This window comes from Colobus angolensis, unplaced genomic scaffold, assembly GCF_000951035.1.
Source record: "Colobus angolensis palliatus isolate OR3802 unplaced genomic scaffold, Cang.pa_1.0 Scaffold70, whole genome shotgun sequence".
Classification (NCBI taxonomy): Eukaryota; Metazoa; Chordata; class Mammalia; order Primates; family Cercopithecidae; genus Colobus; species Colobus angolensis.
In genome coordinates this window covers 3,255,827-3,271,956 of record NW_012120710.1, presented here as the reverse complement: position 1 = coordinate 3,271,956, position 16,130 = coordinate 3,255,827, and the positions used below count along the sequence as shown (strand labels likewise).

General features: G+C 36.7%; 1 protein-coding gene across 2 annotated transcripts in view; it reads right to left on the bottom strand.

The window, feature by feature from the left end:
* Positions 1-8,947: 8,947 nt before the first annotated feature.
* Positions 8,948-16,130, bottom strand: part of NPFFR2 (neuropeptide FF receptor 2) — a 115,186-nt gene continuing 108,003 nt past the window's right edge. The window contains exon 4 of one of the 2 annotated variants that reach the window (XM_011927134.1): positions 8,948-10,031. In XM_011927134.1, coding sequence (XP_011782524.1) covers positions 9,197-10,031 — 835 coding nt within the window. In that variant the 3' untranslated portion in view covers positions 8,948-9,196. The remainder of the gene's footprint in view (positions 10,032-16,130) is intronic. The other variant, XM_011927135.1, reaches the window with a different exon arrangement.

The following is a 16,130-nucleotide window of genomic DNA, read 5'->3' as shown; positions in this document are numbered from 1 at the left end:
AAGAACAATTTTGCAAACAGGTACTATTATCACATCATTTTACAAATGAGGACACTGATGCACAGAAGGTTTAAGTACCTTGCCCATAATCATGCAACTGATAACAAGCAATGAATCCTTCATTGGTATCTTTGGTTTTAACTGCCACACTACCATACCTGTGGGCCACGTGAGGCATTAGCCACTGGAAAGATTATGGTTATCCTCTTTCTATATTATAATCAACAACTACAAAACATAAAACGTTCTTATTCTGAAATTCATGCAGCTTCTTATAGTCTTCATATTGTAACTTCCTATGTAAATTCATTCAAGCTGAATTTTTGGATTTTTTAAGGTATGTATTTTTAATGTCTGGCTTGCTGAATTGAACATATGTTTAATGTGTATATGGCATAATCCATGTGCCACTACCAGCATTCACTACCAGAGAAAGGAAATGCACTACAGCACAATACCTAAGCACGGGGGCAGTACAAGCGACCACCAGGTGGAGCTGCTGTAGGGATGTTTGGTAACTGTTACCTGAGAGAGAAGGCAAAGGCAGATTCAAACTAGAATTCCTTAACTAGTGATAACACAAGCCAGGGAGAGATATCATTGAATGAAAAAACGTATTGAAAAGTCTAGAAAATATTTTTCCTTACAAAAATATGCACTTCAAACAAATCAAATAATTGATTTTTTAAAAAAGAAGATGAAATGTATCCTTTTTATATTTCTCCCATAAAAAAAAAAGATCACGAACTTAGTGGCACAATTCCTCTCCATCTGTGGACCAAACAAGCAAGTTACCTGCTTCTAAAATACAATGGTAGGGCCGGCATAGGATAACATTTACAGGCATTCCTGCTCAAAAGAGGAGAAAATGGAAGGAAAAATAGGAGTCGTCAATCCCAAGTATTTTTTAAAATCCAGTCATGCAAATTCCATTCGGTTCTAAGCCTGAGGAATAATCTTCTGTAGCTTGTGGTTTTGACTCCCTCTGAGCTCTTGGGTCTGCCCTCTAAGCTCTTAGCTGTTTTATGTGGGCTCATGGCTCTTTCTTTTGAGCTTTCAACTCTGTCCTGATTGTCATCTTCCTTATTCATGAAAGGCATCATCTTTTACAGCTGAAGAGCTTTATCAGCTTGTTTTTTGCCTATAGAATTTTGGGAGTTTGAGAGTCTTCTTTCATGTCAGCCCCTCTCAGTCATTTTTAGTCTCATCTGGCAGTGTTTCTGCTGATATAACATTCTCAAAAACTGGGTGGGTCTCCTATGTGGGCCACAGATTAAATTCTATTAGACAAGAGGATCCTCAATAGATTTTTCAAAGACAATCCCATTTCCATTTTTGGCTTCTGCTGAGATGGCTGAGGGCATCTATGAGTCACATGCTTACCCTCCGAATACTCTGATCTTTCGTTTTTCTGAAATTTAGCAAAAGATTATCCAAACATACCCTGGGTTTTTTTTCATATAGCATACTTTTCTGAAGTGACTCTCTTAATTTCATTTTTTGCAATCTGAATAGTCTGATAAGTTCTCAAACTATCAAAACATATTTTCTTTTATTAAAGACCATTCTTCCCTTAGTTTATGTCCTCTTGAATTTTACTGTAATCAACAAGAAGCAACCAAGCCATGCCTACAATATTTTGCCCCCAAATTTTCTCAGCTAAATATCCAAGTTCTGATTTCCACATAGTGACAAGACCTAATTCCATTAAACCTCTGGCCCTATGTAACAAGGCTCTCCTTTCCTCAAGTTTCCCTAACATGCCCCTCGTTTCCTTCTGAGGCTATATAAGCAGTGCCTTAAACATCCATATTTCTACTAAGAGTCTTTTTATAACAATGCAGGTATTCTCTAAAGTGATAAATATCTCTCTCTCCTGGCTCTTATTTTCTTCTCAGTTTTCACTAACAGAAATGCTAATATCCATATTTTTACCAACAAACTATTCAGGGAGATCTAGGCTTATTCTTCAGGATCCTCAGAATTCTTCCAACCCCTCTTCATTGCCATATTTCAAGCCACTTACACCTACTTTTTTGTGACTGTGGCTTCTCACTTCCAGGCACAGGGTCTGCATTCATTTTTCTATTAAGGCCACAACAAATTACCACAAACTTAGTGTGTCAAAACAACACAAATATATACTCTTGCAGTCCTACAGGTTATAAGTCCAACACAGGCCTCACTAGACTAAAATCAAGTCATCATCAGGGTTGTGTTTCTTTCTGGAAGCGCTAGAGGAAAACCCATTTCCTTGCCTTTTCCATCCTAGAGGCCACTCACATTCCTTGATTCAGGTCCCTTTCCCTCACATTCAAAGACAGGTTCCAATTTTTCTCAAATTGTGTCACTCTGATCTCTGTTATAGCCAGAGTTTCTTTTGCCTCTCCCTTCTGTATCTTTCTTGGGCTTAGATATACCCTTGTGATTACACTGGGTCTACCTGGATAATCCAGAATTATTTTTTCATTTCCAGATTCTTAGCTTAATCACATCTGCAACGTTTCTTTTGTCAAATACAGTAACATACTTACAAATGCCAGGGATTTCGACATAGATATCTTGAAAGGGAGGAAACTATTATTTTACCTACCACAGAAAGCAAATGTCCTGTGTAAAGACTTGAAAGTAATTTCTAAAATCAAAATTAAAAATTTCAAAAATAAAAAATAGTATTTTGATAATGTCAATGTGTAAACAAACTATTCTCTCTTTTTTCTATAGTAGTAGAATTTAGCCTGGGCACATGGCTGCTTACCTGAGGACTATATTTACCAGCTGTCTTTGAAGATTGGCATGACATTTAGCTAACTGTACATTTAGCTAACTGTATATAAGCAGCAGTGACTTGTATACTTTCCAGGTTTTCTACAATTTAAAGACCCACTACTTGCTCTAGAACTCTTCCTTTCCCTCTTCATGTTCTTATACATGGATGTGCCTGTTGGTCAGCTGTGACCATGGAGACAAGAACAAAACTCTGCGGAGGAATTCATGAATTTTCCACAATTATTCAGATGATAAATATTTTAGGTTTTGTTAACTAGATAGTCTCTGTGTTAATTACTCAGATCCTCTATTGTAGCACGAAAGCGGCTATAGACAATCTGTAAATAAAATGGGCAGAGCTGTGTTTTAATAAGATTGTACTTGCCAAAACACGGTGGAAGGCCAGATTTGAGAGTGGTTTGCTGATTCCTACTCTCTGGCAATCAGAAGGAAGGAATCTGGGTTTCTAAAAAAGGCTGTGCTAAACTAGACCACTCCCATCAGGTATAATTTTATGAGAGAGATATAATTATCTATTTTCTTTAAGCCACTTAAAAAAAAAGAACTCTTTCAAGGCTGAGGTCTTTACCCTCATATCTATATGCATACATGTGTACACAGGCACATGTTGAATAAGGGAAAATGTGGCTATCTACCTGCTGGTCAAAGATTAATAACTTGAATCAGGGAGTGTGTTTACAAGTTACTAAGAAAAATAAATGGAGATGTGGGCAAAAACCATGAAGAGGAAATTGACTAAGGAGGAAATGCAAATGAATACAAGTGAAGACAAACGAATACAAAAGAATCAAGTTAAATGTAGATTATGTTTTAATGTTCAGTTGTGTAGCAATACCCATGGGGATACAAGTTGTTTCTTATCAAATTGGCAAAACAACTGGTTTTATGGAATGTGTAGTATTTGAGAGTGAGTGAACAAAGTTTTAAAGCACTAAGTGAATGTGAAAAATCTTTTAAAGAGATATTTGACAGTCTGCATTAAAACACTAAGAAATGTACTTGCACTTTTGGCCAAGAAATTGAATTTCTTGGAAGTCTATTCTAAGATGATTATAACTATGCCCAGTATTTTACAAGGTGCAAATAACTATATCATTTTATAAAATGTAAGAAATAATTTACATTTCCAGGTACAGGGAAGAAGCTTAATAAATAATGGAAGTGGAATGAAAACAAAATATTCTGATGACTATTAAACAACACAAAACATGTCCTTGATACACTAAGTACATAAAAAGAAAATAAAGCATATGCCCCAGAATCATAGTGAAAGAAAGCATGTACCATTGCCCCCAAATGACAGTAAGAATGATTGTCAGTAAGTGACAGCAGAATAAAGAATTATTTTATTTTATTTTATTTCATCTGCTTTTGTATATTATTTAATGTTTCTATTATGTTCTGAATTATTTCAATATTTAAAAATAAAATATAACTCATATTCATGAATAAACTTAATGAAAATTAAAAACTGGTAAATATTTGCAACCAGTTAATTTGCTCAAATATTTATCATGTGTCCATTATGAGCCACTCACTCTCTTAGACACTGAATGATACAATGATAAACAAGACAAAAATCCTTGCCTTTATGGATTTTGCTTCTTGGAAGGGGATAGATAATAAACAAGCAATTGAATAAATTTTGAAGATTATTGCAGATAGTTAGAAGTGCTATCGAGGAAATAGGCAAGGCTCAGGTGGGGTTTCGGTTGAACACTGAAGGCTAAGGGGGAGCCGATGTGTGAAGGTAAATGGGGAGGACATTCCTGGCAGGAAGAACACAGGTGCAGAACACAGAGGCAGCAAAGGGCTTGGCCGATGTCAGAGGAAGAGACAGACAGTCTGTGTGAATGATGAGTGTTGGGTTCAAGATGAGGTTAAGAGGTAGGCAAGGGCAGAAAAAGTAAATGTATGTAAGCCTAGAAGTTTGTTTCTTTCCTAATTTGAAAGGAAACTATTGATGGCTTTGAAATGAGAAAGTGACATCTAACTTGTTTTTTAAAAAGATTCTTCTACCTGTTACTGAAGGTGCTATGCCTTAAATACAGAAATGCATAGCAAGGAATAAAAATACAAAAGGAAATAAAAAATACACAGGGAAAATGGCCAAATAGGAAGAGGAAGAAATATACATTAGTAAGAAACAGAGCAACATTGAACTACACTAGTAATCAAAACAACAAATTTAAATGATTTTCACATATTAAAGTAGCAAGGTTGAAGGGAAACTTATGTGTTAAGGATACTATGAGATGATCAACCACAAAATTGGAATTTTATATTAATAGTTTAAAAATAGTTTAGGGTACGTATCAAAAGTATTACAAAAATGCTCTTCCTAGTAATTTTCCTGCTAGGAATCTACTTTAGGAAATGATCACTATTGGCAAATTTTATATGAAGGGTGCTGAACTAAGTGTTGGTTAAGTATGTGTCTTCAGTGTTTTTTTCTTCTTGCTAGAGGGATTATGTGTAATTTTAATCTCTTCTTTGTACTATTCTGTGTTTCTCACAAATTCTACAAGTAGCCCAGATGTTGTTTTACAATCAGAAAAATGGCGAATGAAGAAGTGGTTAAGAGGTAGTCCAAACTAAGTTCATCACAACACACAGATGATATGATATAGAAGGAAAAGTAACGTTTTGGAATTATATGTTTCTGAGTTACAAACTTGTTTGTACCACTTTCAAGCTTCATGACTTTGGGTAACACCAGCTTCTCTTAGACTAGGTACTCTCATCTGTAAAATGGGAATAATACATACCTTGGAGTGCTCTAGTGAGGGTTATCAAACATGTAAAATATAACCTAGCGTAGGCTTGACACTATTATAACTACTACTCCTATTAATACTTTTCACTATCGAGACAGCAACAATCATTTAGCCTTTACTAAGTTATAGTTTCTCTGCTTTTTATTATGCAAACATTTAATACTCACAGCAGACCAGGAGGAAGGAGCTATTGCTATTCCCATATTACAGATAAGAAAATGCAGGCATAGGAAATTTGTTTGTACAAAGCACTAAACTATTAGGTAGCAAATCATGTATGACTGTATAATCTAAATCTTAGTGACTACGCATGTTCAAGACATTTTACCTTTCTTTATCTGTTATTTTATTGTTTCAATTACAGAAAAGCTCTCCTTTTTCTGTAATAGGTGTACTAGAATCTGTATGCAAAATTCTACTTGTTCAGAATTAGACATTCCTCTTAAGCAAGATGACAGATGGTTTTTGCCTGTGGCGATTATCTAGCATGTATGTATCTACTGCCTATTACTGTGATCCACACTGTAGGGGATCTAAAGATGAGTAAGGCCTAATTCATCATGCCCTTAAGAAATTTATATTCTAGTTGCAAGCATAAGACAAAGAAATTACAAGTTAGGTTGTCATATGTAAGAGGTACATAGTACTTAGAAAAGAGTAACAATTTCTGCCGTAAGAATGCAGACTTTCTGAGGGAGGTGACTTTTTAACAGATCTTGGACAAAAGATAGACAGTCAAATAAGGGAGTAAAGCAGTGAATAAGTAATAAATGAGAAAAAACATAACAATCTAGGCTGACCATTTCTGATTTGAGTTTTGAAAACAATTTGTGTCAGAGAGATATAACCAGGAGATGAGGGCCAGGCCATGGTGGGCTTTTAAAATGCACATCTTTTAAGAGGCAGAGAGCCTATTATAAAAAAAGAGAGAGCTATTATAAAAAATATAATAGACTCCCAGAGACGTACTTATATTTGTCAAATTATTTATTAATGAAAGAAAGTAAATTAGTCCTCTAATTCAGGAAGATGCCTTTGAGAATTATAGAAATAATTAAAAGATGCAAGACTGAACATAGGGATAAGATGCAGTAAGGAGAGTTTTGTCACCATTAGGGAAGATGAAACAGGGAATAGAAAGTGATAAAAGAAGGCAGATGAATGGGAGGACATGCAATTTAGTGAAAATGAGTTTCAAGTGCTGATAGAATGCGTATCCGTGTGAGGAGGCCCATAAGAAAGTGATAGTCTATATGAAAATAATCTTCTATGTCTGAGTACACTAACTGTAAGTAGTATTTCAGTAAATCAAGATAAAAGAATATATGGTCAAATTCTATACCTACAACTTTTAAGAGTTGCCCTTCATAATTGTAGGAAATAACACTTGTATATTCAAATAACACATAGCTCAATTCAAATAGAAACTCAACAATTGGTTAGGTGTGGTGGCTCACACCTGTAATCCCAGCACTTTCAGAGGCCGAGGTAGGCAGATCACGAGGTCAGGAGATCGAGACCATCCTGGCTAACACGGTGAAACCCTGTCAATACAAAAAATTAGCCGGGCGTGGTGGCGGGCGCTGTGGCGGGCGCCTGTAGTCCCAGCTACTCGCGGGGCTGGGGCAGGAGAATGGTGTGAATCTGGGAGGCAGAGCTTTCAGTGAGCTGAAATCATGCCTCTGCACTCCAGCCTGGGTGACAGAGTGAGACTCCATCTTAAAAAAAAGAAAAAAAATGCAAAAATTTTCCAGGCGCAGTGGTGTGCACCTATAATCCCAGCTACTGGGGAGGCTGAGGCAGGAGAATTCCTTAAACCTGGGAGGCAGAGACTGCACTGAGCCAAGATCACAGCACTGCACTCCAGCCTGGGCAACAGAGAGAGACTTCAAAAAAAAAGAAAAAAAAGAAAAGAAAAAAAGCAAAACCAAAAACAAACAAACAAAAAACTGTACAATTATTTCTCAAAAGAGTAGAATGTGGAAAAGTTTTATTCCATTTAGTGTTTCTATAATGGAATTCTGAGGCTTTGTAATTTACAAAGAAAAGAGGGTTTATTTGGCTCACAACTGTGGTGCCTGGAAAGTTTAAGACCGTGGCATTGGCATCTACTGGGCTTCCGGTGAGGGCCATGTTCTGCATTACAACATGGCAGAGAAGCAGAAAAGGGAGCAGGCAGGTCCAAACAGACACAAAACATGAGAAGAACCTTGCTTTACAACAACCCACTTTTGCCATAATGAATCCAGTTTCACAAGAGCGAGAACTCACTCCTGTGAAATGACATTAATCTATTAAAGGGGTAGTGCCCCCATGATCTGATCACCACTCTCTAGATTCCAGCTCTCCACATTGCCACATTGGGAATAAAATTTTACCATGAGTTTTGGTGGAGACGAACCACATCCAAACCATAGCAAATGCTTTTAGTTTGAACCACAAAAATGACTGAAAAAAAGTATAATAGCTTCACTTCTAGAAGTTTATTTTTATTTGCCAAACTGTTTATTTTGTTATAATTTCCAATTTTCTAGAGATTTACCTCACCCTAGAATAAAAGCTAACAGTGACAACCATTATCATTAGATGATTTTAACATAGCTGAATTCAGGGGTTGTCGATTCTTTTTTAAACAGTAATACTGATTTACTAAACCCAGGGTGCTGGATTTAAATGTGCTCAGTAGAAGATTTGAAATAATTGTTCTTGCTCTCTATGTGAGAGTTTTATGATAATTGTTAAATATCTATGATTAAACACTTCAAAGAAAGGTGCCGTTTTTCTGCTAACTGCTGCATTATTAAAGGGTTTGCTTCTTTACATCAGAGATTCTGTTAGAGAAATGGGTCAAGTTGGGGTCCTCAATCAGCTCTGTAACAAATGTGTGTTCAACTAGGGCACAAACTTCACTTATGAAAATATGAAAAAGCCAACAAAAACTCCTTTGTACTCTTTTTAAAAAATCAACTTTTAAATATAAAGAAATATATGTCCCTTTATTTGCTACTACAGTTTTGACACACAGGGAGTGAGGGCCACTGTGACATAATTACCTATGGACCTATAATATCTTGCCTTTGTAAATTAACCCAAATTAAGTAATAGAAATGAGAAAAAAACAACAGCAGAGAATTTCATGTGATCGAATGTATTTCTTAGAAAACTAAGTACAGTTTATAAACATAAGCAGAGTAATAGTCTTGTAGTCCAAAATTTTAAACCAAAAACCAAAGGAGAAATTGATAAAATATAGTTTCATGCAAAGCACTCACTGTTCATCATCATCATTTTGAGAAAATACACACAGGCACGTGTGCGCATGCGCGGGCTTGATTTGACGCATACACAAAGGGTTAAGTTGGGAAAGATGAGGCTTTGTAAACTGTTCTCTAGAAATATATTTATTCATGCAAACATGTATAAATCACTCTGTATTTTTATACAACATAAGATTGTTTATGATCTTATGACCATTTTTGTTTATTTTTATTTTTTTTTGCCAGAGAGGGCTTTCAGTAAATGTTTTATTTAGAGCATTCTTTGAAAAAATTGAAGTGCAAAGCCACAAAAAACAATGGTATTTAAATTTATAATGCATAGTAGAGTTAGGACTATCACAATAGCTCTTTTTAAATCTCACTGCTGTTAGTAGCTTCTTTTAATTCTTTCATCACTAATTCCTGTTGGGGTTTTTCAGCACTTTTCCTATAAAGCAAGTTTTCCCCATGTGGGTTGTGAAATGCAGATTCCTGGACAAGCTCATTAGATGTGTTTATGAGCACGTGGTTTTTAGCTTTTAGGGCATAGACTTCCGTAGGCTTTGCTCTTTTTTGGCAGAGCCGGAGCTGGAAAGTTTCTTGGAAACCACGGCGGAAATTCTCATTGTAGAAACCATAAATGATGGGGTTGACGCTGCTGTTGCCAAATGCCAGCCAGTGTGCAAAAGGGTAGATGTAGATGTTGATGATCTGCAGTTCATTTGGAGAAAGGTCAGCATAGTCTGAGAGCATCATTAGAGTCCACAGGGGCAGCCAGGAGAGAATAAAAAGCAGGGCCACAATCAGGAGCATCTTAATGACCTTCTGCTTCTTCTTCGACACCACATGCCACTGCTCCTGGTTCTGCCTGCCTGTGTGAGGAACTGCAGCCCTGAAGAGTGACACTCCAATCCTTCCATACATGATGACGATGAGGGAGAGTGGAGCCAGGTAAATGTTGGCAAACAGCACAGTGGTGTAGATCTTCCTCATTTCCTGATTTGGCCAGTCTTCCCGGCACCAGTAGACTGGACTGGTTTCATTCTGGGAGTTGAGTCTCACTCGGTAATATTTTTCTTCTTGCACATGTAACATTACTGCAGATGGAGACATAATGGTGATGGCTAGGACCCAGATGATCATGATAATGACAAACGCTGTCTTGATAGTGAGCTTTGGTTTAAAAGGGTAGACCACACACCGGAACCTGCAATTAAGGACAAATATAAATGAGGCACTGCTTCATCACTTCGGACCAAGTCATACACCAAATTTATTTATGTAATTACAGGCCTCTCACCACACAGTCCCCTCAAAAATATAGAAAGTTATCATTTGTAGTAGAAAGGCATGCATTGTCATTTTCTGTAATTGATACATGAGATAAATTTTAACTCAAAATTTGAACAAATGGAGTATAGCAGACACTATTAATAATAAAAATTCATAATGAACATGGCCTAAAACCATTTCAAACTCTGTTCCATTAATTTGCATGGACCATCTCTTTAAGCCTCCTTGCTTGAAAGATAGGAAAACAGACTTGGAAAACGTGAAAATCTTACCAATAATTACACAGGATTTTAATGCAAGTAGTTTGACTTCAGATCTCAAACTCAACCTCTACAGTGTCCTCGTTAGATGGGTAGCTCTGTTAGGCTGTGGTAGACTGCTAATCTGTAGCAATCAATGAACCTTTTATCCCTCAGGCACTTGTGTGGTCCCCTACACATTATCTGCCTAACTTGCTTTGACCAATAGGATATTAGCAAACATGATGCAAGCAGAAGCTTTTTATACACTTGCATGTGGGGCAGGTCCTTCTAGAATGCTTCCTCTTAAAATCCAGCCTTCAAGCTCCAAGAAGTTGAATTAGATGAAAGGCATGTAGAGAAAGATTCTGGGATATAAGAGCTTAGCCATTTTGGATGTTCCAGCTCCAGTTTAGCTCCCAGAATAATGCTGTAACATGAGTGATTCCAGTTATAACACATGAAACAGGAGGGTGAACAAAGAGATGCCCAGTTAACCCACAAAATCATGAGATGTAATAAACCAATATTGTTTGAGCCACTAAGTGTGTTGCTGACTTGCTTTACAGCTGTAAAAATCTGAGAGTATTCATTATGAGCTCTGATAATGAGCCTTCCTAACATTCTATGTCCTCTGTTGAGTACAAAAATTCGGCATCCGTATGTAGAGTAAGCCTGATTCATTTTACTATGATTTTGATACTGTGGATCTTGTTGTTATTATTGAATTTCATTATGTTAATCATAAGATAATCATACTGTCATGCAACTGTGTGACATTTTATATTTTTTCAAAGTACCTATTACCTATTTAATCTTCCTTGATTTTTATGACTCCATAAAACTGAAATGTTATGAAAATTGTTACATTCTAGATCTGTAGAGAAGAAAATGTAGAGCTTTAAGTGTTTGAGCAGCAACTCCAAATTAACTTATCTTCATAGAATGACTAGTTAGCTTGGGCTTTGACTGCTCTGTTGTCATTCTTTATAACTCCTTCGATCTTCTCTTTTTACCTTCAAGTGTTCTTACAGTCTTCTAATCCATGAATCCTCCCATTCACCTGCCCTGAAATTATGGGTAATTTCATAAACACAAACGTATGTATGTTGCTCTTTTTGAATACAAACTAATAGGGTTTTGGATATTATTGTTTCATTTACTTATTAAACAAATATATAAGTACACATATTGATATATGAGATAAATTTTAACTCAAAATTTGAATAAATGGTGTATAGCAGACACTATTAACAATAAAAGTAATGATGAACAAATATAAAAGTACATGTGTATATCTGTACATATATATGTACTTATATATTTGTATTTATAATAAATGTACTTATGTATTTGTTTAATAAATGTACATATATGAATAGATATACTTATATATTTGTACACATACATATATATGTGTTTGTATGTATATCTTCAGGAAAGCAAAGATGAATAAGATAGAGAATAATCCCTGCTGAGAAATAATCAATGGAAATATTAAAAATATTAAAAACTATATAATAATTACTAAAATTGTGCTAAAAAGTTTAGACTTCATTTAAAAACCAATGGGGATTCATTGAAGGATTTACACGATGAAAGGCAAGATTATTTTTATAATTTAAGAAGCTTACTTGGGCTGCTGTGAGAAAAAAATAAATTAGAGTTTGGCTTCCTGAAGCCCTAAGGCCAGTTAGAAAACAATCTCAGTATTCCAAGTGACAAAGGACAGTGGCCTGGTTCAGAACTAGTTAGCACTCAGAAATAATAGAATTTGGAGAGTGACAGCAAAGTTGAAGACAGAAAGAAGATTCCAGGATAAAGCTCAGGTTTTCTGTTTGAATTGAGTTAGTGATCCTGCCATTCATTGATGTGGGGAGCATGAGAAAAAGAGCTGCCTGTTATTTTGTTTGTGTATGGTGTGCACTATTATTGGAATAATGAGTTCAGCTCTGGGCATGTTTAATTTAAGGTGCCTTTTGTTGAATATGCAGGTGAAGTTGTATGGTAGGTGCTTTGGAACGTAACTGTAAAATTCAGGCAAAGGATTTTAGTCAGGAGAAATCAGCTTGGGGGTTTTTTTTAGTTTGGCTTCCTGCAAAAGCTAGCCTTCAAAAGAAAAAAAAAAAATTTGAGAGCAAGTGCAAGAAATAAAGATGTGGTAGTTTTAAAACATGTCCGAGTTCTTTGACATTGCTTCCAAACTCTGTTCCCTTCTCCTTGGCTAAGGATTGATGACTCAATCTCATGAATAGAATGCAGCAAAAATGATACCACATCATGATTTTTGCTGGTACTATCTTTTGAGACACAGACCTTCAGAGCCCTAAACTAACATATAAGAAGTCCAGGTACCTTAAAGTAACCTTGCTGGAGAGCCCATTTGCAGAGACCAGTAGAGATAGAGCTCTCTTAGCCTCCACATATTCAGGTCTCCCTGGATTAGGTACCAACATGAGAGTGAAAGAAGATTCAGCCCTAACCTTGAAGCTGCTCCACCTGACATCAAGTAGAACAGAGACAAGCTGTACTTTCTAAATCTGTGCATATCACAAATTTGTGACATAATAAATATTGCTGTCATTTTAACTCACTAAGTGGTTTGATTTGATGGTAGTTCATTGTATGTCAATAGATAACTGAAAGTATAGAGAAGTGATTCATTAATGAGAATGTAGGTAGCAAAGGATGTGAATCAAACCATTCATTGCAGAATTATGCAGCCCAAGGGGAGAGAATGCTGAGTACACCAACTCTCATGAGATTTTAGTTGAGAGCTACTTCTAGGGGTCTTAATTATCTGGCATTTCTTGTCTGTTCTGCTTAAGAACTGAGACTTTGCACAATTTGGACTTGAGATATAGAGATGAAGATACTGGCAGTTGGATGTAAGACAGAACCCACTGAAACATTTAAAAGATCTGGCAGAGCACTGAGAGTCTCTGCTACAAAAGTGTGATGGCTAATTTAATCTATTGACTTGACTGGGCCAAGGGGTGCTGAGATTGAATCTTGTTTCTGGATGTGCCTATAAAACTGTTTCTGGATAAGATTAGCCTCTTAATCAGTGGACTCGGTAAAATGAATTGCCCTCCCAGTATGGGTAGGCATCATCCAGTCCTTTGAGGCCCTGAATAGAACAAGAAGTGGAGGGAGGAGGAATTTGCCCCCTTTTTCCTTGCCTCATTGCTTGAGCTAGGACATCTCATATCATCTTCTCCTGCTCACTGGATGCAATTTACACAAATGGCCAATTGCACAATTGGTTCTCCCTAGTTCTCAAGCTTTGGGACTTGCACTGAATAATACCACAGACTTCCTGAGGTCTCCAATTTACAGGCAGCATATTCTGGGATTTCTCAGTTGTCACAATTATGTGAGCCAATTTCTCATAATAAATCTCTCTCTTTGTGGACAAATGTACCACTTCGCCTTCCTTGTTCCTGCTGAATTACCTCTCTGCACTTCTCTGAACAAGTGCCTTCTAGTTCAACGTCGTAAGTATATACTTGTCTTAAGGGATGCCCTTTTCCCAGTTTCTTCTAAGGGTAAATTTCTGACTCCTCAGGAATCAGAAGGTCTCACCTTTTTTGTGACTCCATCACTCCCTGTCTGAATAGGTAGAATTGATTATTATCTGTTTTGCATACCTGTCAGACACTGCTACCCTAATAGAAAACATTATTTGTAAATATCTGTTAATGACTGTGTCTGCTTCACCAGATTGTAGCCTTCCTGAGGCAGCACTTCTAATTTGTTTTAGATGTTACCAGCCCAGCCCAGTACCTGGCACATCATAAATGATCAACAACATGTGTGAATGAACGAATGGATGAATAATTTTCAATCTTAAAATATAGATAAAATTTCAGATTTATTTCAGCACATTTGCATTTCTGCTGTTAGAAACGTCTATATTGTAGTGTAAAAAATAGGAAAATTTTACCATCTCCAATTATTTATTTTTAAAGCATGGAAAATTCAATAGTTTTATTTTCTTATTACTGAAACTTTAGTAGGTATGTTGCTCTTAAAGAGGTAGATATTCTGGGTTCTGTTCCAAGATGGCTGGACATGAACAGCTCTGGTCTGCCGCTCCCAGTGTGATCGACGCAGAAGACGGGTTATTTCTGCATTTGTACCTGAGGTACCTGGTTCATCTCACTGGGACTGGTTGGACCCAGTGGGTGCAGCCCACAGAGGGTGAGCCGAAGCAGGGCAGGGCATCGCCTCAGCCGAGCTCAAGGGGTTGGGGGATTTCCCTTTCCTAGCCAAGGGAAGCCATGACAGACTGTACCTGGAAAACCGGGACGCTCTCGCCCAATGACAGGATCAAATTCAAACATAACAATATTAACCTTAAATGTAAATGGGATAAATGCCTCAATTAAAAGACACAGTCTGACAGATTGAATAGAGTCAAGACCCATCACTATGCTGTATTCAGGAGACCCATCTCACATGCAGAGACGCACATAGGATCAAAAGGAATGGATGGAGGAAGATCTACCAAGCAAATGGAAAGCAAAAAAAAAGCAGGGGTTGCAATCCTAGTCTCTGATAAAACAGACTTTAAACTGACAAAGATCAAAAGAGACAAAGAAGGCCATTACATAATAGTAAAGGGATCAATTCAACAAGAAGAGATAATGATCCTAACTATATATGCAGCCAATACAGGAGGACCCAGATTCATAAAGCAAGTCCTTAGAGACCTACAAATAGACTTAGACTCCCACACAATAATAATAGGAAACTTTAACACCCCATTGTCAATATTAGACAGATCAATGAGACAGAAGGTTAATAAGGATATCCAGGACTTGAACTCAGCTCTGCAGCAAGTGGACCTAATAGACATCTACAGAACTCTTCACCCCAGATCAACAGAATATACATTGTTCTCAGCACCACATCACACTTACTGCAAAACTGACCACATAGTTGGGAGTAAAGCACTCCTCAGCAATTGTAAAAGAACAGAAATCACAACAAACTGTCACTCAGACCACAGTGCAATCACATTAGAACTCAGGATTACAAAACTCACTCAAAACCGCACAACTATATGGAAACCGAACAACTTGCTCCTGAATGACTACTGGGTAGATAATGAAATGAAGGCAGAAATAAAGACATTCTTTGAAATCAATGAGAACAAAGACACAACATACCAGAATCTTTGGAACACATTTAAAGCAGTGTGTAGAGGGAAATTCATAGCACTAAATGCCCACAAGAGAGAGCAGGAGAGATCTAAAATCGACACCCATAACATCACAATTAGAAGAACTAGAGAAACAAGAGCAAACAAATTTAAAAGCTAGCAGAAGACAAGAAATAACTAAGATCAGAGCAGAACTGAATGAGATAAAGACAGAAAATCTCTTCAAAAAATTAATGAATCCAGTAGCTGTTTTTTTTTAAAGATCAACAAAATTGATAGAGCACTAACAACACTAATAAAAGAGAAAAGAAAGAAGAATCAAATGACTCAATAAAAATGATAAAGGGACTATCACCTCCAATCCCACAGAAATACAAACTACCATCAGAGCATACTATAAACACCCCTATGCAAATAAACTAGAAAATCTAGAAGACATGGATACATTCCTGGACACATACACCCTCCCAAAACTAAACCAGGAAGAAGTTGAATGTCTGAATAGACCAATAACAGGCTCTGAAATTGAGGCAATAATAAATAGCCTACCAACCAAAAAAAAGTCCAGGACTAGACGGATTCACAGCTGAATTCTACCAGAGGTACA